We start from the raw sequence: 27,566 nt of genomic DNA, 5'->3' as shown, positions 1-27,566 counted from the left end.
GCCCAGGGAAGCACATCAGGATGGTGAACACTCACTGAGATCATGTGTGATCCCATGATAGCGTGGAACTCCTTTCTGCTTTATCACCTGGCAGAATTCTACTTTCATTAGGCCCTATCCTCTGTGATGCCTCTTCTCCCTTGTACATTCAGAATTAATTACCTTTTCATTGCTTTCACATAGCACGGCTGCATACCTTTGTAGTCTCAGTTAAGAACATGTCTTTTTCATAAGGACTGTAAGCTCAGTGAGGTCGAGGATAATCTTTTATTTGTACTTAAGTTTTTCCCTTCACATAATAAAGTGTCTCACATTTGGTGAATTCTCTACTCAGAAAATCAGTTATAATTTGACTGTTAGAATACCTGATTCAGTCTTACTAATATTTGTGCCCAAAACAAGGGAGGTAAAAATAGTAAAGTTATGCTCAGTTTTAATACTGCCATACCTACCATATTTGCATGCAGTTCTGGGGACCATTATTAAAGGAACATTGAAAAGTGGAGATGGTTGAGAACAAGGATGTTAATCATATTTTAAGGAGCACTTAAAGGCATTAGGATGTTTAGTTTAAAGAAGAGAAACCATAGGAAAGAGTGGCATGTGACTGCCATCTTCAGTTTTTGAAGGCCTTTTTCAGGGAAAAGAAAAAGTAGACCTACTGTGTATGACTTCAGAGTTTGAACGAAGAAGACCTGAAACCCCAGTTTTGTAGCAGTATGCTGGGGTTTTAGAGAAAAAATTTGATAACTGTGCAAAAAAAAAAGAATAAATACCCATACTCCTACCAGTGATTCCCTTGAATATGATGAAAGCTCTTGTACATACATGCAGACATTATTCTGTATACAGTTTCAGAAGGATCGTGGCTCCCTTAGGGAATCCACAAATCTCAGGTTAAGACCTCATGTTCTCTTGTTCTGTGTCTGTGATGTGGATACAAATACTCTTTCATCACATTTTTCACCAAATATATAGTAATATGTACTACTGAGTGTCCACTGTATATCAGTAATTGTTCATTCATTTTATTAATACTCAGAACCAAACATTTTTCCAGGTCCATTAAAGACTCATCATCTTTAGCATCTTTTAAAATTGATGGCTGTATTTTTGAAGTATTTGAAATCTTTTTTAACCAATTTCCAAAGTGGCTTTGTTTTATATTTATTTCAGTACTAACAATAAAAAAGTTATTTATAACAGATAAAATAATTAATGTACATAGTTGTATTTTTTTTTACACTGGAAAAGTACTGTGAGCTAAGAGTCAAAAGACCCAGACTGTAGCTTTGTTTGTCATTTGTTAGTCACGTAACTTTTCTGAGCATTAGCTTTCTTGTCTTTATCAAGAGGCCTCCCTGACTTCACATAGAGGGTGTAAAAAGAGGTTAGGGAAAAATACTATAAAAACTGAAGCATTATTAGATGTGCTAAATTAAAACTATTTGAGAATGTCAGTTTTTTGTATTTTTAGTAAATGTGAAATCGGATAAAGGCAAACTAACTTCTTTTTAAGGGAAAATCCAATCAATTGATTACTAGCCATTTTTTTATAAATTTATTTCCAGAAAGTGTGTTTCATTGTATTAGGAACATAAACAATAAAAATAACTGCTTTCATTTGTTGAGCATTCACAAAGCACCAAGTACTGTGCTAAGCATTACTATATATATTGTTTCATTTACAGGTAACAGGTTGTTACAGGTAACAACCATGGAGGAATTGTTGAGGAAAGAATCCAGGCCTATCACATTCTAAAACTTGAAGTCTTAACCCCCTATATTTAATCACTTTATATCCTAAAAGAGGCAGTATATAGCGTTAAGGTTAAGAGGGAAGCTGTAGAGCCAGCCTGTCTGGATTTGAACCTTTGGTCTGCCACTTAAGAACTTTCTAATTTAGCAAAATAGTTAACCCTTTTCTGTTAAACAGGACTAATAATGTCCTTATTGATAGATAGGACAGTCAACTAAAATATCAATTGTGAAGCATTTAGAACAGTGTTTGGCACAGAGAGAACTCTATAATTGTAAATCTGTATAATTGTCTTATATACAAACTTATTATTTAAAACTATTCAGCTCATTAAAACATTAGCTTACAGACTCCACTGATTGGAGAGTTTGGGGGGATGGTAAGGAGAATGTATTTTAATATATTCCCTACCTTGAACTTTCTCTCTACCATCCTTAAGCTTTTTTTATTTAGCACAGTGGCCACATGAAAATAATGTAAATCACCTTCTATTTCAATCACTACACTGTCAATTAATGCTTATTTTATGTGTTTTTTAGGACATTTCTGATTCATTTGCATCCTTGAAGAGCATCTGTAGAAGAGGAAGGAAAAGATGGGTGTGAAAACATTTACTCATAGCTCCTCTTCCCACAGCCAGGAAATGCTTGGAAAGCTTAATATGCTGCGGAATGATGGACATTTTTGTGATATCACAATTCGTGTCCAGGACAAAATCTTCCGGGCACATAAGGTGGTACTAGCAGCTTGCAGTGATTTCTTTCGCACCAAACTTGTAGGCCAAGCAGAGGATGAGAACAAGAATGTGTTGGATTTGCATCATGTTACAGTGACTGGCTTTATACCCCTTTTAGAATATGCTTACACAGCCACTCTGTCAATTAACACAGAAAATATCATTGATGTTCTAGCTGCAGCCAGCTATATGCAAATGTTTAGTGTTGCTAGCACCTGCTCAGAGTTCATGAAATCAAGCATTTTATGGAATACACCCAACAGCCAACCAGAAAAGGGTCTAGATGCTGGACAAGAAAATAACTCTAACTGCAATTTTACTTCTCGAGATGGAAGTATTTCGCCTGTGTCTTCAGAGTGCAGTGTGGTAGAAAGAACCATTCCTGTCTGCCGAGAGTCCCGGAGAAAGCGCAAAAGCTACATTGTTATGTCTCCTGAAAGTCCTGTAAAGTGTAGCACGCAAACAAGTTCTCCCCAAGTATTGAATTCTTCAGCTTCCTACTCAGAAAATAGAAATCAACCAGTTGACTCTTCTTTAGCTTTTCCCTGGACTTTTCCTTTTGGAATTGATCGAAGGATTCAGCCTGATAAGGTTAAGCAGGCAGAAAATAACCGGACTTTAGAATTACCTGGCCCATCTGAGACAGGGAGAAGAATGACTGATTATGTGACTTGTGAGAGCACAAAAACTACCTTGCCTCTGGGTACTGAAGAAGATGTCCGGGTCAAAGTAGAAAGGTTAAGTGATGAGGAGGTCCATGAGGAAGTGTCTCAGCCTGTCAGTGCATCTCAGAGTTCACTGAGTGATCAGCAGACAGTGCCAGGAAGTGAACAAGTCCAAGAAGACCTTCTGATTAGCCCACAGTCTTCCTCCATAGGTACACTGTCTTCTGTGTTTTTTCATGATATTGTAAAGTCACCTTGAGTATTTTTTTTTCAATTTGAGCATTTTTAAGTACCTTTTAGATAAAAGTTGTGTGCTGGATCCTGTAGGAATCATGAAAAAGAATAAAACACAGTAACTGGGATTTTTTAGATACTATTAGTACTATTTTTTTTTTTACAAGTTATGCATTGAGAAAGAAAATAGCTAAACAATTTCTGACGGGTCAGAGACAGATTATGTTATATGTGAATTGTGAATTATTTTCAATACAGAATATACCAGTTTTTAAAAATCCGGTTAGTGTTTTATTCTTTGTCAAAATATTTACTGAAAACTTAACCCTGTGCCAAACATTGGGGATATATGATAAAAAAGACATAGTCCCTCCATCTGAGGGTTTAATAGTCTAATTGAGGAAGCAGAGGTATAAATCAGTGATTAGTACTAGGCTAGAGATAGGAACAAAGTGTTAAGGGTCACAAAGGAAAGAGCAAGTTAGCACTATATATTTGAACTGGATCTTAGTAAGTATGAGTTTGCCCAGGAGAGGGAATGACTTACCTTTGAAAATGAATAAAAGCCCAGAGAAGTGGAAAACCATTGCGTGTTTGGGAAGCGGCAAATTCAGTTTAAAATGATGTGAATAAACTATGGAAGCCTGCAAGTATTGGAAATAATGAGAGATAAGACAAAATGAGCAGTTGAGAGCATATCATGAAGAATCTTAAACACTAGTTTCACTTAGGATTTCACTTGCATTTAACTACATATAACAGATCCCATCAAAGTGGCTTAGACCAAACTGGGTTTTATTTTTATCACATAAAATGTTCAGAAGTATGAAGTCCAGGACTGGTATGGTGGCTTTACAGTGTAATCAGTCTGGCCTATGTCCCTTGTATATTTATAATCCACCATCCTTAGTTTGTCAGTTTCATTGATATGCTTATTGCTTCTTAGTTACAAGATGCTTGCTTCATCTTTAGCCTCATATTCTAGCAAGGGGCAGTGCTTATATCAAGAAAGCACAGATGTTCCCAGAAATCCTTAAAAAAGCTGCCAGATTATGTCATTTGGTCTTTCCTAGCTGTAAGGGAATCTGAGAAGATATGTATATTAGTTGGATATATAGCTGCCTCAAACAGGATTGGAGGGGCATGGATACTATGTGCAACTAGCAGTGTCTGCCACAGTTAGGCCACATAAGCTTGAATGTTATCCTCATGGTAATAAGGAGTCTACCTTAAAGGGAATAAAAATAAGACACAAATACTTAGGAAAATTAATTTGATATTAGTATGCAGGGGAGTTTGGGCAGAGAGACAGGAACTAGTTACAGGAGAGTTGTTTTTGTATGAATGAAGATGCTTAGAGTAAAACTATAAAGAAATAAAAGACTTCATAAAGGAAGAATCATTACTACCTAATGATATTGAATATGTGAATGGAGGGAATGGGAGGGGTTAGAGAACTTTAGATGACTAGAAAAATAGTGATAACATCTTATTCACTGATTCTGTCATAATTTTTCATATTTAAATAGAGTTATGTCTTACAATTTTCTACAGTAGCTTTTTCTTAATGTTACAAAAAATAATGGTAATTATATAACAGATAGAAGTCTGTTAAATTCAGTTACTATAAATATGAAAATCAATGGAAGAAGATGGGAACCTAGTTTTAAGAGTAAGTCAATAAGGTCAAGTCTGTGTGAATTATGCTTGGGTGATGACCAAGTAATGTCATGCTGCAAAGCAGTTGAAAAAGCAAGATTGGTGAAATCAAGACTAAAGATTACCGGTTTAGGGCTTTTCTTTTAGCAGTGACAGATTGAATCTCAACAGGAAAATATATATATAAGCTAAAACCAAAGGACTGATCCTTGAGAAATATCTATATTCAGGGAGAGAAGAAGTGCCAGGAAAGAATAATAAGGAGTTCTCCAAAAGATTGGAGAACCAGGAATGCCATATTAACTTTTAACTTTGTTGATTTCTTGAATTTTGACCCACTGTATGAGTTTATCAGTGTTGTCACTACAAAGTGTACTACAAACTGGATGATACAAAACAGTAGTTTATTCTCTCATCGTTCAGAAGGTCAGAACTCTGAAATCAAAGTGTTGGCAGGGCCATGTTCCCTCAGAAGGTTGTAGAAAAGGATTCTTTCTTGCCTCTTCCTAGCTTTTGGCAGTTACGAGTACTCCTTGCTGTTCCTCAACTTGTAGTTGCATCCCTCTGATTTCTACCTCCATCTTCATGTGGCCTTCCTGTGTTTCTGGCTCCAAATCTCCCTTATCTTATAAGGACACTAGTCCTTGGATCAGCGCCCGCCCTACTCAGGATGACCTCATCTAACTTGATTACATCTGCAAAGACAGTATTTCCAAATAGGGTCACATTCCTACGTATCAGGGGTTAGGACTTGAATATGGCTTTTTGGGAGACATAGTTCTACTCACAGCACCAACTAAAGATCATATTTAAGTCTTTGGGTCAAGATTTTTGTTTGTTTGTTTAAATTTTAATTCCAGTATAATTAACATACAGTGTTAATATTAGTTACAGGTGTACAATATAATGATGCAACAATTCTGTACATTACTCAGTGCTCATCATAATAAGTGTGCTCTTAATCCCTCTTGCCTATTTCAGACACCTCCCCTGTGGTAATCATCAGTTCTCTATATTTATAGAGTCTGTTTTTTAATTTTGTCTTTTTTCCTTTATTTTGTTTCTTAAATTCCATATATGAGTGAAATCATATGGTATTTGTCTTTCTCTGACTGACTTATTTCATATAGCATTATACCTTCTAGATCCATCCATGATATTGCAGATGGCAAGATTTCATTCTTTTTTATGGCTGAGCAATATTCCTGTGTGTGTGTGTGTGTGTGTGTGTGTGTGTGTGTACATGTGTACATACCACATCTTTAACAATATTCATCTATCGATGGACATGGGTCAGGATACTTTTGAAGAATTCCAGTGACCACACATTCAATAATATATTTAATGTTAGCTATTTATTCATATGACCAAGTTTTTGTTAAATTACTAATCTTTAATCCTCAAAACACCTTCTGAATAATGAACTCTTTAATGAATATTGCTATTTTAATCATTTTATCTGAGAACTTAGAAACCAAATATTAATCTAACTCATTATCTTGCTAACTAGGCATGTGAAATAGTCTGATTTTACCACTCTCAGGTATATCTAATCAGTTGAGATTTTGCCTATCTTACTAACATGATTAAATAGAGAAGATAGGAACTTAAATAGAATAAACCTATCAGTTACATAAGTATGATTTATTTCCTCTATATTATCAAATATGTAGATTCTGTTATAAAGCTGACATGTGAATAACTATGATCTGAATATCATATAATCAAATAATCCAAAGGAGTTGTTTTCCTTGCCTTCAAAGTAAATATACTAATCACTGTCAATTAACCTATCTTAGCTCCAAATCTATACAATAAAACAAAACTTTACAATAAAGTTAAATTCCTGGAGTATAGTAAGCAGTCAAAAAATGTGGGCAGGAGAAAGGAAAAATATGTACGGTACCTTTTTTCTGTATTCTATAAGAATACTTCAGAAGAGTACTTAATTTTACTACTAACTTATTAAAGAAGATCTCTAAAAGGTAGTTTGTCTTTCCTAGGGACTGAGAATCTAATATTTAACACATTCATTATTACAAAAAAAATTTTTTAAAGATTTTATTTATTTGAGTGAGAGCACGAGCAGGGAGGAGAGGGAGAGGCAGACTCCCCACTGAGCAGGGACCCCAAAGTGGGGCTCCATCCCAGGACTCTGAGATCATGACCTGAGCTGAAGGCAGACGCTTAACAACTGAGCTACCCGGGCGCCCATTATTACAAAATTCTAAAATAATAATTTGATTATCCACGAAGTTATTCAGATAGGACTTTACCTGTTCTTTTAAGTTCCTTTTGTTGCCAGTTCGCCCAGCAGGGGGTTGTAAAATCTGACATCCCCAGTTTAGGGCAAATAGAAGCAATAAATACAGCAAATTTAAAAGAGAAAAAAAGTCTGCCAAGTTTCGTTGGGTCTTGGTACTCAAAAAGGTGGTCATCAATATCTGGTATAGTTTTAAGAAAAAATACTGTTAAGTGAGAAAGACTTCATGATATGGCTTTATTATTTGTCCTGAAGTATTCAATTATCTTTAGGTACTAAAGCAATTATCTTTAGCAGCACTAAAGACAAAATAAATAGTTCTAGATAATCCACAGTTTACTATGTTAAAGGAATTCAGTTTTTTCTAAACTTTAAAATCTGCCATCAAAAGTAAAGCAATTGTTACAGGGGTCAGTTATATTAAGAGATAATTTGACAGTTTTCTCAGTACCAGTAGTGAATAGATAATTTGTTGAGGTGGGCAGGTAGAATAATGGTGGAATTACAACATTGATCATATGGAGAAGGTATAACTGCAGGCAGAATCCCTGTAGTGTAGAAAGGAAACGCCATTTTCATAATTTAACAAGCATCACTATACCTCAAGAAAAGTAATACTGTTTGTGTATCCTGCTATTAAATTGGTTTAAATTCCAATTCATATGATTACTTGTGTTATTGGCAAAAACCATCACCTTGGTAAAAAATTTACAAGATTTTTATCAGTAGTTGGATAAGTGATGTAACACTATTTATGTGTTATAATGTCCACAGTACAGAGAGAATTCTTAAAGTGTGCTTTTTTAACTCTTAATTTAACTTGGAGTAGTTTTTATTTTTAGCTTTTGGTGCATTAATAACCATGGGCAAGAGGAGAATGTTGTTTTAAGAGGGGCCATCTGCTAGGGTATCTTATACTCCATTTTAGTTATTTTTTGACCAGCTTTTTAAGCAAACTCTTGACGATGCTAGGATCAGTCCAAAGCAGAGTGGTTTTTATTTCCACCTCACCAAGACTCCACCCCGCCCCCGCTAGAAGTAGTGTGGTCTGATCTTGAGGAGCAAATGTCAGTTAGATCAGTCTTCCTGACTTGCTCTAGTCACACCTCCAGTCCTTTTTTTGCAGGTCTTTGCCTGTAAGCTTTAATATTGCCTGCACTCTGAATAGCTGCAGAATCCTGCTATAAAGTAGATTTTTGTGTGTGTCCATGGTGACCAGGTCCAAATACTGGGATTTTTCCAGTTTTTATCCTAGGACAGATTGAAATGTTAGTGTTTAGTTCCCTTCTCTTTAAGGAAAAAAATGAGAATGGGGAAGGAAATGTTGACAAGTGAACCGTTCTTTCTTAAACAAAATCAGCAGTATCTGGCCCCTCAATCTGTATTAAAAACAAATCAGAAGGATTGGAAAAAAGTTGGATAAGTAGGTATGAGGAAGAGCATAAATGTCTTCTGACAGTAAGGGAAAGAGAAAATGAAAGGCACACACAAAAATGCTAAACACACACCAGTAAGAATGAGGTTGGGGGGTGTGAGGTATGCAGGAAGAATACAAATGCAATTGGGGATGAATGTAAATGCACATAGTCCTGTGTCCTTTCAAAAGTCTCTGTCCCTGTATTAGAACATAGTATAATAATCGGTGTCCTTGATGATTACCATGAGTAATCAAGAAACAAAATTATATTTAGTATTCTTTATTTAAGAAGTCAAGGCAAAATGTCACAAATTTTCTAGCACAAATGACTTAATAAAGTAAGTTTGGATGCCTTAAAAGGGATTAGGTTTTTTTGTTTGTTTTTTTGGAAAATTTTACTTAAGTGGAAAATGTATTCATTTCTTAATGTCAGCTAATTCAAGTGTTCCAAAGGGGAAAACTGAAGTACTGGATTCTAAGTTTTCATCAGAAGGAAATTTCATTCTACAGGTCCAATAACAGATGATATTTATTAAATATCCACATGTATTTGGTATTTTGCAAACTGTTACAATTAGTTTATTTTAGCTTTCATTAAAATATTGCAACCAAAAGCATGCTTGCTGTTAAAGTGAACTACACAACCTCAATTCAGATGTGTTCATTTGGTAAAGCACAGCTTATTTGCATACAATAAATACATTGGCAAAGTTCAGTCTCTGGTGAGAACAGGCTAGGTCGTTCGGCTCTCCCTCCCACTAAAAACAACAATGTGGGGTTTTTTTTAAGTTACCTTCAAAGTGTTTGAAAGATAGTCGGGGAGGGGCACCTGGGTGGCTCAGTCGGTTAAGCATCTGCCTTCAGCTCAGGTCATGATCCCGGGGTCCTGGGATCGAGCCCCACATCGGGCTTCCTGCTCAGTGAAGAACCTGCTTCTCCCTGTCTCTCTCTGCTGCTCCCCCTGCTTTTGCGTTCTCTCTCTCTCTCTCTCTGTCAAATAAATAAATAAAATCTTAAAAAAAAAAAGATGGGGAACTGCCAGATTAAACGAGGTAAGGGGAGCCCGTAAATGGATATCCAAGCACTAAAACCAGTTGTTTCCTGAGATTGCCAGAACACAAATGGGCTTTGGTTCATCAACTCAAAGAACTGGGCAAACAAGAAGTTAAGGCCCAGAGTATGTGAAAGTTGTGAAGTCTTAGAGACTTTGCTCTACACTAAGTAGGGACCCCCAGAGGACTTCCCCACTACAACTAAATCAGCTCCCCTTCCTCCAGACTCCAGAGAACTGTAGAAATAGCTGCCTTGGCAGTGGGCAGAGTAGAAGATGGAAAGGAAAAGGGGTAAAAAACACATCTCTGAGAAGTTGTGGCCACTGACCAGCCCTCTTGCAGATTTTGATCCTGATTATTCCTTGCACAAGTAGGCCAGGGAATTTCGGTGAATTTGGTTTAGGTAGTGCCCTCCAGGAACCTAGCAGAAGCAAACATAAAAGCTTCTCTGGAAGATGGCATATCCATCCTAAGCAAATCATTCACTCTACAAATCATTTTCAAGGGCAATAACCACTGAAAAACAACCGGGGCACACAAGAAAACACAGCAGAGAGAGAACCAACAGGAAAACAAAAACAGCCACAGAAATAAATCGGCATAGTTTTCACAGAATAAAATAAATATGCTTACCAAGCTTAATGAAGTAAACAAGCTTGAACAATAATTACAGACAACATTATACTGTAAAAAGTTGTAGCAGATTTGAGGGGGAAGGGGAATAGGACTTCTAGAAAAGAAAAAAGTAACCAAAATAAAGAACTCTGTCAACATTTTAGCAGCAGATTGGATTTTGCAGGAAAGAGAATTGGTGAATCAGAAGATAAATTGCCTGTGGGACGCCTGGGTGGCTCAGTGGGTTAAACGTCTGCCTTCAGCTCAGGTCATGATCCCAGGGTCCTGGGATCAAGTCCCATGTCAGGCTCCTTGCTCAGCAGGGAGCCTGCTTCTCCATCTGCCTGCCGCTCCCCCTGCTTGTGCATGCTCGAATTCTCGCTCGCTTTCTGACAAATAAAATCTTTAAAAGAAACACCTGAATGCTGCCCAGAGAAAGACTGTATTGTATTAGGGTTCTCCAGAGAAACAGAACCAATGGGATATATATAGGTATATAGAAGGAGATTTCTTAGGATGGATTCACTCATGTTATTATGGAGGATAAGTCTCACAGTCTACTATCTACCCGCTGGAGGCCCTTGAAAGCCAGTGGCGTCATTCCAGTGCAAATCCGAAGGTCCGAAAACTGGAGGGCTGATGGTATAAGTCTTAAGTCCAAAGGCTCAAGAACTGGAAGTGCTGGTGTCCAAGAACAGAAGATGGATATCCCAGTTCAAGCAGAAAGAGAGCAAATTTGCCGTCCTACTTTTTTGTTCTATTCTGGCTGGCCTCAACAGATTGGATGAAACATCCCCCCCCACCACCACACTGACCCGCATTGGTGAGGACAATCTTCTTTACTCAGTCTACTGATTCAAATGCTAATATTTTCCAGAAATGTTCTTACAGACACACCCAGCAATAATGTTTTACCAGGTATCTTGGCATCCTTAGCCCAGTCAAGTTGATACACAAAATTAACCATCACAGGAACAATGGTAGAAACTACTGTGAAGAAGGGGATAAGAGTTATGGACGATACAAACGTAGGTTTCATGAAGCCCTAAGAATAGACGAGAATGGCTGAGAACTTTCTAGAATTGATGAAAAACACCAATCCACAGGTTAGAGGCCAGCAAATCCCAAATAGGAATAATAAAAATACAAACCTAGACACATAGAGAAAATTCAGAAAATAATAAGACAAAACATTACCTTCAGAAGAATGACTTCTGAAACCAGTGGAATAATATCCTCAGTTGCTAAAAGAAAATAACTGCTGACTAGATGTCTATACACAGTGAAAATATCTCTCCAAGAATGAAGGTGAAATAAAGATATTATCAAAGAAACAAAAATAAGTTTATCATCACCAAATCCTCACTAAAGAAAATTCTTAAGGATGGACTTCAGGCAGAAGCAAAGTGAGCACAGATGGAAAGCCTAATATACAAGAAGGAGTGAAGAGCAAAGGACAAAATATATAGACAAATGTAGGTGAACATTGCGTGAAAGAGTAATGATGTTTTGTGGGACTTTATCAAAACAAAGTACAATATCACACTTCATAAGTTGCAAAATAAGAGTGTGTGGAAAATGGAGTTAAACCGTTCTAAGATACTTAATGTTCAAAGGTTTTGTTTAACTTCAGACTTTGGTAATTATGTGTTTAATTTCCAAAGTAACCAGTAAAAATAGAGAAAGATTATATAATTTCCAAACTAAAAGAAGAGGGGAAATAGAATGATTATTATCATTTATGTTTAACAAGCTCATTTTAAGATATATAAAGAGATACAAAGGGCCAAGAATAGCCAAGGAGTTCAGGAAGCAAGTGAACAAGGTGAGAAGACTTACTGCTCTATCTGATCATAAAGCTCTGGTAACTGAAGATTGGCATTAATATAAGTTCAGACAAGCAGATGGGACTGATAGAGAACCTGGAAGCAGACCCATACACTTAGAAGCCTGCAGAGAGAGAAGAAAAGACAGACTTTTAGTAAATGTATTTGATTATGAAATCAGCTCCAGGTGGATTAAAGAAAAGGCCTAAATGTCAAGGGCAAAACAAAATCTCCTAAGATTACTTGAGGTAGGGAAGGATTTTTATTTTTAAAGATTTTATTTATTTATTTATTTGACAGGGAGAGACACAGTGAGAGAGGGAACACAAGCAGGGGGAGTGGGAGAGGGAGAAGCAGGCTTCCCGCGGAGCAGGGAGCCCAATATGGGGCTTGATCCCAGGACCCTGGTTCATGACCTGAGCCAAAGGCAGACATTAACGACTGAGCCACCCAGGCGCCCCTATTTTTATTTTTTTAAGATTTTTAAAGATTTGAGTTATTTATTTGAGAGAGAGAATGAGAGAGCATGAGAAGGGAGAGGGTCAGAGGGAGAAGCAGACTCTCTGCTGAGCAGGGAGCCCGATGCGGGACTCGATCCCGGGACTCCAGGATCATGACCTGAGCCGAAGGCAGTCGCTTAACCAACTGAGCCACCCACGTGCCCAAGATTTTATTTTTAAGTAATCTCTACACTGACCATGGGGCTCGAACTCACAACCCTAAGATCAAGAATCATACCGCTGACTGAGCCAGCCAGGCACCCCAGGATTTTTAAAAACAAGACCAAAAAGACACAGCCATGAAGGAAAATACTTATAAATTCAGTTAAATTAAAATTTAATTTTTTGGTTATCTAAAGAGTAAAAAGACAAGCCATGGAAGAGAGAAAAATATTTGTAACATGTATCACTGAAATATGAAAAAACTCATAATAAAAAGCAGACAACTCAATAACAACATTTCACAAAACAAGTGGTTCAATAAATATCTGAAAAGGTGCTCAACCTCATTGGTAATAAGGGAAATAAAACTCAAACCACAATGAAATATTGCTACACACCCACCAGATGGGCAAAACTTAAAAAAACTCAATGATACCAAGTATTGCTAAGGACGTAGAATGACAGAACTCTCATACGTTGCAAGTAGTGATGTAAATTTAGCACCATCACTTTGGAAAAGAGTTTAGCATTTTCTAATAAAGATACACATATCCTGTGATCTAGCAATTTCTTTTTTTAAGATTATTTATTTATTTGAGAGTGACAGAGATAGAAGCGGGAGGAGAGGGAAAGGCAGGCTCCCCTCTGAGCAGGGAGCCCAACATGGGCTCGATCCCAGGACCCTGAGATCATGACCTGAGCTGAAGGCAGATGCTTAACCAACTGAGCCACCCAGGTGCCCCGACCCAACAATTTCACTCCTAAGTATAGATACCCTAAAAAAAAATGCATACGTGCATTAAGTTATGTGTACAAGAATATTCACAGCAGCATTGTTCATAATAGCCTGAAACTGTACATTAAGAATGAAATGGATAGATTATGAATATTACAAACATGTAAACTTTCACCTGTAATAGCATGGATCAGTCCACAATATGGAAGGAAAGAAGACATAGAATATATACAGTGTAATTCAATTTATATAAAGTTTGCAAGCAGTAATACTAAACTGTACTGTTGATGGTGAGGGTGGCCGATTTACCTTAAAGGGCGTGGTAGTATTTTAGGCATAGCTGTCATGTGGTCTCTCTCGCAACCACAATGACTCTGCTCTGCTACTGGTGTAAAAGCAGCCCTAGATGGTTCATGGCTGTGTTCCAGCAAGAAGCAACCAATAGTTTATAGGTACATGTGTTGGAAATAAAATTACTTTTAAAAGGAAGAGGGACAGGAAAAAAGGGAAGGAAATGATGACCATAAAAGATAGAAAAGTTTACCTCTTGGAAGGAGGGATTTGTGATCAAGGTAGGGTAAACGGGACTTAATAGGGTGCTGACAGTATTTTAGTGGGACTTGTATGGAGGTTGCACAGATACATATTCACTTTATAGCTGTCTCTTGAATTCTACATAAAAATTCTGTGTACAGTCATTTCTCACAATAAAGTTTTCAAAAATAAAAATAGTGCTTCTTTAAATGATTGTTATAATTTTATGCGAATTTTTTTTACATTTGAATTTATCTGCTTGTTTCTGAAATTTATATCAAAGAAATACTCCTAAAAGAATTTAAGTAGTAATATAAGGCTGTTGTTTTACATATGATTTCTCTTTAAAGATTTCTTTATGTTCTGTGTTTTGGGGGCTTGGAGATACAGATTGCAATTAATATCTTGGCTTATTTATACCACAGTATTGACAGCTGTGCTCTTTTTGTCCTGTTCACAGGCTCAGTAGATGAAGGCGTCACTGAAGGGTTACCTACACTTCAAAGCACTTCTAGCACTAATGCTCATGCAGATGATGACGATCGGTTAGTACCGATGTAGTATGTCATGTTCTTACAAAGGGGTGTGTTTGCAACTATAAATCCAAACATTTTAACTGGGAATTATATAAGAAGTTTATTGTACCTCATTTTATTTTTCAGAGTAACAGGTCATTATATCATGAATGAGACCACCTATACAGGGTTTTTTGACATTTTAAAACTGCCCAGGCCCATTACTTGTAAATAGTATCTATATCAGGGATCGGTGCACTGTGAACCACAGGCCAATTCCAGTTCACCCCCTTTATTTGTAAATCAAGTGTTCCAATAAAGCCATGCTCATTTGTTTATGTATTGCCTGTGAATGGCCAAGTTGAGTGGTTGAAACAGAGATCATGTGATGTGCAAAGCCAAAAATATTTATTTTTTGACTTACTACAGAGAACGATTGCCAAATCCTCATCTATATACCCATAATTCCCAAGTCATTATCTTCAGACTGTCCCTCCCTGCTTCATATTTCCGTGTAGATGTATAAGGGGCATTTCAGACTTAACATGGCCAAGACTTCTAACTCCCCACCTAAATCCCGCTCATCTAGTCTTACCCATCTCTAAACAGCATCGTCATCAGTTAAATGTACAAAAGCACATCACTGAGAGAGAAATATTAGGAACTGTTTGGTATTTGGTATGTTTGGGGAATATGAGAAGAAATGAGGCTGGAAAAGTACACAGAACCCAGATCATAAGAATCTCCTATGCCTTGCAAAGGGGTTTAGACTTTGAAGGTAACAAGCCATTGCAGGATTTAAGAGGGGGCTGATTTAATCAGATCACTGAAACAGAAAGATGGATTTGGAGGGATGGGGGGCTAAAGAGAGGGAGTTATTCAACTTGTATTAGTGAAGACCTAAATTAAAGCAGTATTAGGAAGGAAAGGATTAGAGAGATTAAGGATGCCTGAGGTAAAATCATTTATGATATGTTACTTAAGATACTGGACATTCTGGACAATAACATTGTTTTTCATATTGCCATAAACGAAACTTTTAATATAACAGTTAAACTCTCAAAAAGTCATTTTTCTTTTGTTCATTTAAAGTTGTGCAGAAATGTTTATTCAACTTAAAAATCAGAATCTGGTTGCCTTCTTTGGTCTGTTTTTTAGATTGGAAAATGTTCAGTATCCCTACCAACTCTACATTGCTCCTTCTACCAGCAGTACAGAACGACCAAGTCCAAATGGTCCAGATAGACCTTTTCAGTGTCCAACTTGTGGGGTACGATTCACCCGTATTCAGAACCTAAAACAGCACATGCTCATCCACTCAGGTAATGTCACCTTCCCTACTGTTGTATAAATGAGTACTTGAAACATATTTAGAAATCCCAGTTAAAAATATAAAACAGCTGTTTTTGAGTTTAAAAAATAGGTTTCTGAGAAATCAGATAAGCCTTTGTTGCTTAAATGGTACAGTGTCAGAAAGCTGTTTGCTTAGCACATTTGCCACAGGCATAAGTATTCAGATTAAAATTTGAAGGGGTATGTGTGTATAATACATACATAAAAAGTATTTGATATTTTAGGTTTGTGTGTATATGTGCAATAGAGAAGCACAAATATGGATGGTAGAGCAAGTAAAATTAAAAGGGTATTTATTAGTGTTCTTTGTACTTTCTTGTAACTTCTCTTTACAGTTGGAATTATTTCCAAATAAGTGTTTTTTAAAATTTAATAACAATAATTTAATTTCAATTCTGTAATCCTAAATTTCTCTGTGCCCTGATTAGTCAACTTTGTAGTATTTTTTAGTATAAAAGAGATTTTTAATAAATGACGCATAAAACAGATTTGAAATTTAAGTTCAGTGATCATATAAAGGCAACAAAACTCTTGTGGGTAAAACACTGACCTCTGATAGAGTAAGAAATCTTTGCTACTGTTTTCAGCTGAGTTATTGTTGTTATCTTACTTTCCTGTGCCGTAGATAAGCCTAATAGTCCTTGAGTTAACATCAATTCCCTATGACTTTATTAAATCAACAGATTGTATTTTGAAGGTTTTTAAATTTTTTTTGCCAAATCTGTGATAATTAATTGGAAGAGACAATACACTTTAAAATTCACATATTAGTTTCTGCATATTTTTTCTGTCACTTTACATTAAATGCCCCAAAACTCAATTCACCAAATAATAGTTCTACCATGATTATTATGTTCAGAGATGTTAGAATTTTCCTTTTTTCTTCTCATTTCTCAGGGAACGAGGAGTAGGTCCTTTTCCATCTTTTCAGTATAAACTGTACTACTTTAATGAAATTGAAATAATGTTTTATGGAGATTTCAATTCTGTTTAAATACTGTGATTAAATTGTTTTGAAGTCTAGAAAATAGATGATTTAGAAGAATATTCAAAAATCAACTTCAGGGGCACCTGGGTGGCTCAGTTGGTTAAGCGACTGCCTTCAGCTCAGGTCATGATCTCAGGGTCCTGGGATCAAGCCCCGCATTGGGCTCCCTGCTCGGCGGGAAGCCTGCTTCTCCCTCTGACCCTCCTCCTTGTGTTCCCTCTCTCGCTGTCTCTCTCTCTCTGTCAATTAAATAAATAAAATCTTTAAAAAAAAAATCAACTTCAGTATATATTAACGAGTTTACCTCTCCCTCTAATGCCTTTCTTTATTTTTTTTTTAAGCACTAGTGACTTTTCAAATGTTTTGTACCTTTTCTGAGATGTTGAATTGGAATCCATTTTTGCTGGTGATTTTTGTCTTTTTAAATTACCTATTGCTACAAAATTATAATTCAGAAATTTGTGGGGTTTGTGACCTTTCATTTTATTTTGTTTTTAGATAATACTTTGTTTTGCTTGATTTTGTAGGAATTAAACCATTTCAGTGTGACCGCTGTGGGAAAAAGTTCACCAGGGCTTACTCGCTAAAGATGCATCGCCTAAAGCATGAAGGTAAACGCTGTTTCCGGTGCCAGATATGTAGTGCCACTTTCACTTCCTTCGGGGAATATAAACACCACATGAGGGTTTCCCGGCACATTATCCGCAAGCCTCGGATTTACGAGTGCAAAACATGTGGCGCCATGTTCACCAACTCTGGAAATTTAATCGTGCACCTGAGGAGTCTGAACCATGAAGCGTCAGAGCTAGCAAACTACTTCCAGAGCAGGTGAGGTGCACAACAAAAACGAACCAGGAAAACTGCTGACTAAACTCTCTTTTCCTGCTTTTAGGGCAGCCTGCTGTGTTTTTTATCAGGTTGCCAGCTAATCAGTCACATTCCTTTTAAATTCCCACTGTCCATACTCTGATCTCCTGATCTGATAAAATTTTGCTGAATCTTCTAAGTATATACAATTATAAATATTTTTCTAGTTGGTATTAGAAATTTTTCCCTACAGAAGTAGACTACTTACTTCTTGCTTTGTCTTTTTTGTTTTGTTTTTTGTGTTTTTGTTTTTTCAATGACATAAGGTTAAATTAATATAGACCTTATTGGAAAATTTACCATGCCAGATGATCTTAGTGGTACTGAATTACTTCAGACTCTTTGGATGTCAATAAAATTTTTGACCACTTCTCATTTTTTAAAATTCTATATAAAGGAACATATATTTACCAATAAAGAAAGAATCTTCGACAGCAACTAGGATGGATATGATCATTTAGATCAAATTTCCTTTTTCTCTCAATTTAGAGCTCCATGCTTTTAATATTAATAATTTATTATAATAGAGTTCCTTTCTGATTTATAGAGTATCCAAGGAAATCAGGTTCTAGTTCTGGCTCTACCACACTAACTGCTGTTATGTTTGAACGTGTCACTTTATAAATGAAGAAGTTTGAAACAGAAAGATAAAATGTAAGCTTTAAAGATGATTTCTAAGGTCTCTAGGTATAAAATTCTGTCATCTTTTTTAATATTTTATCAGAACTACAGATCTGTAGGAATCCTTTGTTTTTTATAAAATGAAATCTTCCTAAACTCTTAAATTTTAAACCATCTTCATTTTTTAAATCTTATTTTTCAATAAATTCCAAAGTGTTGCTGCATAGATTTTGTTTTTCTCTCCAAACCTGACATTCATTTTGCTTAATTATGTCTGTCTGGTTGTCCTATTACTAAACCTAAATTCTACATGTCATATCAAACCTTGTTTGTTCAGAAGTGAAATAGCGTCTCAGTTAACCACTCCTATTGCCTGTGTCTTCCCTGTGCAGAGCCCTCTGTCGTCCGTGCCTCCTATCTAACACCTGAAGACTTTTTAGAAAATACAACATAGGACATTTTAAATTGCTTGCAGATGAACAGATTTTAATTATTTTATTAATACTGGACAATCGAATTATAAAATAACCTTCTTAAATGTATTAGTTACTGACATTCCTAGTAGAATGAACTTTTAGTTCAGCAGTATTTAATTAAAGCATCCAAGATTTAAATGGTTATTCTTTTACAAAAAAATGCATATAGAAAATTAGTAAATGTAGGAAAGTATAAAATATAAGAAATTTAAAATTTTTCTGATCTCACCACTCAGGGATAATATCCACTGTTGTTAAAATCTTGGTATATTTTACTGTCCATATTCAAAAATTAAATATTTAATTATTCTAATAGAATATTAAATATTTTCAATACTAATAAATACCTCTCAAATATAATGCCATTTATGCATAAGGACTTAGTTTCTTAACTAACTTATATCCAGGAAGTAATAAAAAGCTAAGTTTATATACCTCTTAATTAGTATATAATCCAAGAAAAGTTAAGCATAAGTATAAATGATCTTTGCTTAAGTGGAGAGCATGCTAATTGCATTTGTTTGTATACAGATACTCTTCTATATAGAACAAGAAAGGCTATTTGGGTGTCTAAAATGACAAGGTGATAATCTTATCTATTGGTGGTAGAGAGAGTTGATGTGCTTTGGTTCTTATGAATGGTTTTGGTTCATATTTAGGAAAGTTTAGAAATTGAAAATCCTGAATTATAATCAGTCACAAATTAGAGAAATGAAAAATCCCAATCTTGCTTTACAAATCAGGTCTTTTTATTGTGGCTAATTTATTACTGGTTTGAAAATTAACTCCCTCTTTCATCCTTTGCCTCTTATCTAGTGATTTCCTAGTACCGGACTACTTAAACCAGGAGCAAGAAGAGACCCTTGTTCAGTATGATCTTGGAGAACACAGTTTTGAAAGCAGCTCCTCTGTTCAAATGCCTGTAATTTCGCAGGTCTCCTCGACCCAGAATTGTGAAAACACTTTCCCCTTGGGGTCTCTTGGTGGGCTGGCAGAAAAAGAGGAAGAAATGCCAGAGCAGCCAAAGACCAGTGCTTGTACTGAGGCAACCAGAGATGACCCCCCAAAATCAGAGCTGTCTTCTATAACCATTGAGTAATTTCATGGTTTGGCTTCATTTTTGGTTTTTGGAAAGTGCCTGTGCTTGGTCTTGTACATTTAAATTTAATTTAATTTTTTAAACAAAAAAGGGTTTGGGAAAGAATTTCCCTTTTTACTTTGTAAGCCCCACAATTGATGTTTTATTTTTCATGACTGAGAGATTGCTTCTGTAAGTGCACAATAACATGATGTTGAAACATAATTGAAACTATGAGACTTAAGGAGAACCAGTTGACTTAAGGCATATATCAGTTTCTTCTTCTATTATTAAAAATAGGCTAACGAGATCATTAGGTAAAAAAGAATTCAGACGATTGTTGACCTTCCTGAGAAGAAAGGGTACACCAGAAACAAATTACTGAACAGAATTTGACAGGTAGCCTGAATAGATGTTTACTCCTATTCACAGGACATTGTACAATATTTTGTAAAGCCTGTTGGTTTTGGAAATATTTACGGTAAGCTTTCTTAAAAATTATTAGGGTAAATACTTCTGAAATCCAATGTACTCTTTTTTTTTTTTTTTAAGCTTTGCCATTTCTATTATTTTTCACGGTTAAAATTTGGTGTTGGGATAGGCATTCCCTGAACTTTTTTAGTACCACTCCAAATAATCTTTCTTCTGTGAAATCAGAGAAACATGATTGAGAATAGTCAGGCTGTGCATGAAATGACCAGGAGTGGAAAATGAAGTACATAAATCTCAGCTTTATAGGAACTCTTTTAATACTGCTTTTCTGACTAAAATTGTTGTTTACCTGGTCTTTGAATGTTAGTGCCTGGCTAATTAGGTCATTGCCTAAATCATTTTTCCTCTTGCCCCATGAACAATACTTCCTCTTACATATACTGGCATGATATCATATAAAGGAAAAATATTGGAGATACTCTATATTTTATATATAGGTTTATGTAATCTTGGGGATGTTTCTATTGTGCTGATTTGGGCAAAATAAAAGAATTCTCTCTTAAGGCTACGTTCTTAACCCAACTAAGATTGTTTACAAAGTTCCATATGTCTGTGATAATTTGTTTTTTGTTCCAAAATATTTTTAGACATTGCCAAGTTTATTAAAAGGGTTAATGTAGTTTTTACACAATGTAAGCAATAATGTAAAAGATAAGAAGAGGCTTTAATGATCTATGACTCATCAATCTAGGAGAAAAAAGAATCGTTAAGACAAAAAACTAAAAACCTTAAATTAATATCACCTCTTTTGCTGCTAAAAAATGAAACTTCCTGTTTATAGTTGAAATTTATGTGATATTCTAGACTGGAGTATACTTTTCATCTGGTGCCATTAAAGCATCACTGATCTTGATCCTAAATATTCATGAGTCCATGAACAATGAACTTCTGAGTAACTTTTTTTCTTTGTATATACCCAAAGTTTATTATGAAAACACCTGATTAAATTAGAAAAAGAAACTAAATAGTTTCTTATTCAAAACACGAGATCTGAATTTTTTCCGGGTGCTAGACCTTAATAATAAAATTAGTTTTTAAATTATAGTGATTTTACTTGTTTCATTTTTTTTTAATTGGCTTAATTCTGTGATTGATTTTCCTCCCACAACTGTAAAGGAAGGGAAAGTAAATGCATTGAAGATTTTTTTTTTTTTCAGGTAACATTCTTTTCTAGATTCTGCTGTTTTTAACTTGTTTCTAACTCCTTATCTCTGTCTTGAACCTGTTTTCCCCCTTTGCTCCCAAACATAGGTATATTACCTTCAGGAAGAACAACATACACAAGTTATGATGGGCTTCCACCATTTATGCTTCTTTACTAATAGGGTTGAATTACTTTTTTGCCACAGACTGTGATACTTAATTAGTAACAGTACTGCTGTGTCTCAGCTAGAAAGGTCAGGAATTTTTATTTTTAATGTCATACATATTCTTGAAAATTGTTATGCCTACCAATGGATAAACCTTGGAGTTAATTTTTAAAATCTTATATTGGTAAAACAAAGAATAGGTAAAATTATGACCAGGAATCATTGTTGCCTTCAGTTCTAAGAATTTTTGTGGTGTTTTTTGTTGTTGTTGTTGTTGTTTAAGGAAGTAAAAAGGAAGGAAGGAAGAAAAAAAGAGAAATAGGGTTAAAGAGAAGAAAACTGGGGATTTGTATGGTTGAAAGTGTTTAAGCACATCCCCTATCCTGAGAACTCTATGTTAAAAGAGCCCACAATTTTGGCAGCTCTGAAGTGGTCTGTGTTCTCAGAAATGTAGGATTACCACTACTGGCTATTCTTTCCCAAATGGAAACTTCAGAGATTTTCATTGGTAATTACAAATTATTACAATGCACAGATTTCCAGGTTTAATGAAAAATTTGAATATATTATGAAAATGTATACTTGGTTTGTTTATTCCCCAAATCTTATCAATACAGGTAGCTAACAAGTATTTAACATAAAATGATATATAAACAAAGGCCTTTTTTCTCTTTCACTGAGGCTCCACATTTTTCCTGATAGACGGTTTAAGGATTTTTAGCTTATGGATCTGTTTTAGGAAACTAAGCTGCAAGGGATAATTGTATATAGTGTTATTTAGGTTTATTTAAAATTCATCAAAGAGGGGGGATACCTGAATGTATAAGTTTTACCAGAATATATGGAAAACATTGCAAAGAGATGAAAGCCAGTTATATTATCCCATCCGTTAGAAATTGCCAGTGAAACTAAATAAAAAATTCCAGTTTAGAATACTTAAGCATAGTTGTCTTTGTTAAGGCCCAAGAGGGTAACTTTGTGATATTTAAAGGGCTTAAATTTTAGGATGCAGGATAAATTGCCTTTTTAAAACCAAGTATTTTATACAAGAAAAGCATTTATTTTCCATTTTTATGCTACCAAAAAGGTGTGATACACTTTAGAAATGAGTAAAGATGCTCGCTGTGATACTGGACGTTACAGCTCCTACAGTCATTCTTTCCATTTTTAGGGGTGTATTCTAACAGGGGAAGCATCTAGCATGACAGTGATTGTAATAATTCAGAAACAAAAGGATTAATATTGTTTTTATTTCAAGTTTTTTATAAATGGATATAGATGGAGATTATCATCCACAAATACACTTAAATGAATTTCTCTTATTTGGAATTTCAAGTAATCTTCTTAATTTGTATTTCACATAATTAGTTGCACATTTAGTTACATTGCCAGTTTTTAAAGTTCTCAATTTCAGTGAGTCAAAGTGTACTAAATGTTTAAATAGCCTCATTCAGTCTTATATTTTAACCTTTCATCAACCATTCTGGGTTAAGTAGTTTGGTTCCAAGTTATGACACATGCCCTTTGGTTTTAAAAACAAACAGAAAAATTTGCATTTTGTTAAAATATTTTATCAAATGGAATGGACTAGTCAGCATATCTAATGCAGCATCATTAGTAGCTCTGTTACCTTCTGACTCCTGAGCCAGACTCTCCCCATTGTATAAACGATTCCCTGGGAAACTTTGGAAGCTGTATTAACACTTTCAGTCTTTTATTTGATCTCTCACTATTTTTGTACTCAATCTAAATAGAGGCCAATTATTTTGTTTAGCGGCTTTTATTTTGAAGATTCCCTGATGAATTTTAGTCTCTTAGCTTTGTAGTCCCTGAAAAATGCATTACTTTATAAGGTAATGGCAACTCTGTACAATACCACATGGAGAGAATCATGGTTATTGCTCGATGAATGAACAATCCTGAAACTGTAATATCTTAAAGGAGTTTGAGATTTGATGAGTCGATGAAGAGAATTAAATTCACTCATCTGCAAAATGTGAAGTTATAACTGAAATATACATCCAAGTGAGGGAGAATAGTTTTCTGGATATTAATATTAACTGGGGGGGTTGACTAGTAAAGTTTGCATTTGGAAGTGACCCAAAGTTGCTAAAAGGTAATAAATGTGATTTTCACTATAAGTTATTGACATAAGATACTTTATTTATAATATATTCAGATTTTTAAAGTAACTGAGAGAAGAATATATAGAAACTATGGATTTTTCTTTTCTAAAGCAGTGGAACAAAATTGGGAAGAGTTCTATTATAGTAAACACATGAGGAATATTTATAGCTAAGAATACTCCTTTAGCTTTAAGCTAAAATGGTCAAAATTTAAATTTATTTTTTATTTTGCTTATACCCACTTTTTTAGTGTCATTTTGCTTGACTGAATGTGGTGATATAAGCTGTTTTTATTTGGAAAGTCCTCAGCAGGCTGAATTTGCCAAAAGCAATAATGGTTCAGATTAAACAATGAAGTGGAATTGAACCAATTTCCAGGTTCAACTAAGGAACAGACATTCTGTGGATATTTTTTCGTAGATTATAAATGTATTGAGATTTATTAATGGGGGAGTTAAGCTTAGATTATGGGATGTAGACTCCTAGTGACATCCTAGTTGTACTTTTTTTTTTTTTTTACCTCATACTAATACAGTTAGAGATTTCCACTACATTGTAGTGATTATATTTTTATGATAGAAGAAAACAGTTCCAGGTCTTTACAAATAGTCTCTGCAGAGATGTCAGACGATATTACTGGAATCTCAGTTTGGCAGTATCCAAAATACGAAACTAACTTAAAGTGCTCATACTACTTTAAGTAAGCTTCCTCTGTGCAGGCCCCATGCCAGTCACAACTAATACCAAGGTTCCTGTGTACATAATAGTTTACAAAGAATTTAAAAGTTGAGACCATTGACTGAAAACAAAAACTTAAAAAAAATTTTTTTTGAACTTTAAAACTTTTAATTTCAGTTTGAAGTGCCTGGTTTATAAAATCTAATTCTTTGATTATTGCCTTTCTCTTTTAAATTGACTGATTTTGCTAAGTAAGCTTAAAGCCCTGGGTTCAATTGTGAGGATTTATTGACAAAATCGCTGCTTGATGGTTTGAGGGGCTCGTGTCATGACTTTTATTAAATTATCCTTGTTTTTCCGAATGCTGGTCTAACTATATCCAGATTTCATAATCCAGTTAAACAAGCTAAAAAATCATCCTGTAATTGAATGTTCAGGTTACCAAAGTACATCACCTTCTAAGGAAGGATAAATCTTCCCTATTTTAAGAGGAGCCAGTCATCTCCCCTTAACACATGTTTCCATTGGCATTAGTGGAAGCTGTGTTCATTTAAAGGTGGGAAGCCTTTCGTGCAGTTCCTAGAAACATGTTTTCTAGAGAGAACCCTTTCTATGATTAGGTTATAAATATGTTTTCTCTAAACTTTGTTTTATTTCAGTTATCAATTTAATTTTCAAGTTGATAGATGCTATGTAAAGTCTCTCATACTGAGAGTAGTCCATTAAATTACTGAAAGTTGCACTGCTTTTCATCTTTCAGGTGCCTAAAATGAATGCCACCAGGTATTTGGAAGGATTAAGATCATAAACTGTATTCATTTTCTTCCTTATACAGAGGGATGGCTTCTAATGCATATATTTCAAGATAATGAAAAAGAACAAAACAGTCCCTGATAGAGTAAATTTTGGTTTTAATCCAAGTCCCAATAATATATTTGATTTTTCTGTTGTTACTGGTGCCTCCTCTTGCATCAGATAGAGATTGCCTGCCTCTTGTGGCACCTTATGTCCAGTTGGAAGATAGTATATGGCTTCTTTGTGCCTCTGCTATCTTTTCAAAAGCCATTTTATAAAAATCCTAGGTAGCCTATTTTAATATTTAAATATATATATTTGTGAGATACTTTTAGAACAGACTTTTTTTTTACTTTGAATTTCCTGAATTCTCATTTTTAAGAGTAAATTAAAATTTTCCAGGACTAGGACTTGTCTTTTTCCATAGCAGCATAATGAGAAAGTCAGATTGAAATTGAAATTGACCATACTTCAGTGATAGAAGAAATTGATGTCTGGTTACAGGAGACAGATACGAAGGAAAAAATGGTTTTGATGTCACAGAAATGAATTTTTAAATAAAATTGTGGTTTTGTTTCTGTAGTTTCATATTTGCTGCTACAGTAGCTCAATATTTTACAGAGCTAACATATAAATCTGGCTCCATTTAAAAACTGGAGTACTTTCTAGTACAACCAGCCTGGGAGGAAACTGTGCACCACAGTTTTCCAGATGGGTGACTGACTGCTTTGTTTAGCCGATGCATGCTTAATATTTTCCTATAGGCCAACATCAAGGAAGTCTGGGGGAAACTTTTTTACCTTGCAGCATTATGATTCTTTTTGGGCACTGGCATTTTGTGAAACCCTCGGGGGAGGATAATGCTGGGGGCAGAAATGTGAATTAAAGTATGTGGATGAGTGTTTTTATGTCTTCTACCCTCTCCTAGAACCAGTACAACTCTTAACTGTGCCAGTCCCCAGTTCACCAGCTTTGTATCCAGTTGTCATCTCATTTAAATATGGCTTTACTTGGTGACAGTGGCCATAGCTAAAGTTACTTGGCATGTTTGACTTTCAATAATAACGAAAATGGTTTTGGATTTTGTTTTCTTTTATTTCCTAAAAATGTATACAATGTCAGAACTTCACATTTTATATACTAGTATCTGGCTATTAGTATTTTACAGGAACCATAGTTCTTGGTGACTTCATATATATATATATATATATATATTTTTGTGACTTTTTTGTAAACTAAGTGCCGTTTCAACGTTACAATCATTTTTAGAGTTATTGTAATCAATGTGAATATCATGTTTTTTCAAATCTGTTCTGAGCCTATAGTGTTTGCTTTGTGAACATATGTGTATTGTATATATTCTGTATAGTTACATTGTACTGAAATATTAGCTTGTTTGATATAAGGAAAGTATGTATTGAGTACCTTTTTTGCTAGCCTGGTTGTTTAATCTTTTTTAAAAAGGTTTAAACTTTTTAAAAAAAAATCTTTAAACTGGCCTTTATTACATGGTCACAAATAAAGTTGCAGTTAGAAGGGATGGGCAGGGAAAAACTAGTTTTGAGTGTCTTTGAATAGAAACATAAGACTAAGATTTTTTTCTCATTAAAATATCTTATTAATGCTTTATGGAGTAAAACTTCCTGCTGTTGTTATTTATTGTTGGCTGGAAGGAAGAAATCGGTGGTGCTGGTTGAGGAGTGGATGAGAAAGTCATCAGAATAACGCATCACCTAAATAAGCATCCACTGAGTGTACACAGACCAGAGAGTCTTTCATTAGATGGCAAATGCCAGCTTCCTGGGCGAGGAAGAGAAGAGCTGAAAGTGCACAGATTCCATAAGCACTGTACCTAAGATTTTTTTTTTTTTACTTTTTTTTTTTTCTTAAGATTGTATTTATTTGACAGAGTGAGCACAAGCTGGGGGAGCCCGATGCGGGGCTCAATCCCAGGACCCTGGGATCATGACCTGAGCCGAAGGCAGACGCTAAACGACTGAGCCACCCAGGCGCCCCTGTCCCTAAGATTGAAAGGGATAAAAAGGAAGCTAGTTAGAGAAACTCATCAGATCCTAGAGCTATTGAAGCAGGTTCTTGTGCAAGACTACT

General features: G+C 35.2%; 1 protein-coding gene across 2 annotated transcripts in view; it reads left to right on the top strand.

Annotated features, from left to right (window-relative positions):
* Positions 1 to 27,214, top strand: part of ZBTB44 (zinc finger and BTB domain containing 44) — a 55,772-nt gene extending 28,558 nt beyond the window's left edge. The window contains exons 2-6 of one of the 2 annotated variants that reach the window (XM_025893523.2): positions 2,299 to 3,372; positions 14,619 to 14,703; positions 15,832 to 15,995; positions 17,542 to 17,842; positions 19,795 to 27,214. In XM_025893523.2, coding sequence (XP_025749308.1) covers positions 2,355 to 3,372; positions 14,619 to 14,703; positions 15,832 to 15,995; positions 17,542 to 17,842; positions 19,795 to 20,077 — 1,851 coding nt within the window. In that variant the 5' untranslated portion in view covers positions 2,299 to 2,354 and the 3' untranslated portion in view covers positions 20,078 to 27,214. The remainder of the gene's footprint in view (positions 1 to 2,298; positions 3,373 to 14,618; positions 14,704 to 15,831; positions 15,996 to 17,541; positions 17,843 to 19,794) is intronic. The other variant, XM_025893524.2, reaches the window with a different exon arrangement.
* Positions 27,215 to 27,566: the final 352 nt, after the last annotated feature.

The sequence above is a fragment of the Callorhinus ursinus genome, unplaced genomic scaffold, assembly GCF_003265705.2.
Source record: "Callorhinus ursinus isolate GAN/ISIS: 27379988/994484 unplaced genomic scaffold, GSC_fseal_2.0 scaffold19, whole genome shotgun sequence".
Classification (NCBI taxonomy): domain Eukaryota; kingdom Metazoa; phylum Chordata; class Mammalia; order Carnivora; family Otariidae; genus Callorhinus; species Callorhinus ursinus.
The sequence above is the reverse complement of the archived record's forward strand: the minus strand, read 5'-3'. Positions and strand labels throughout refer to the sequence as shown.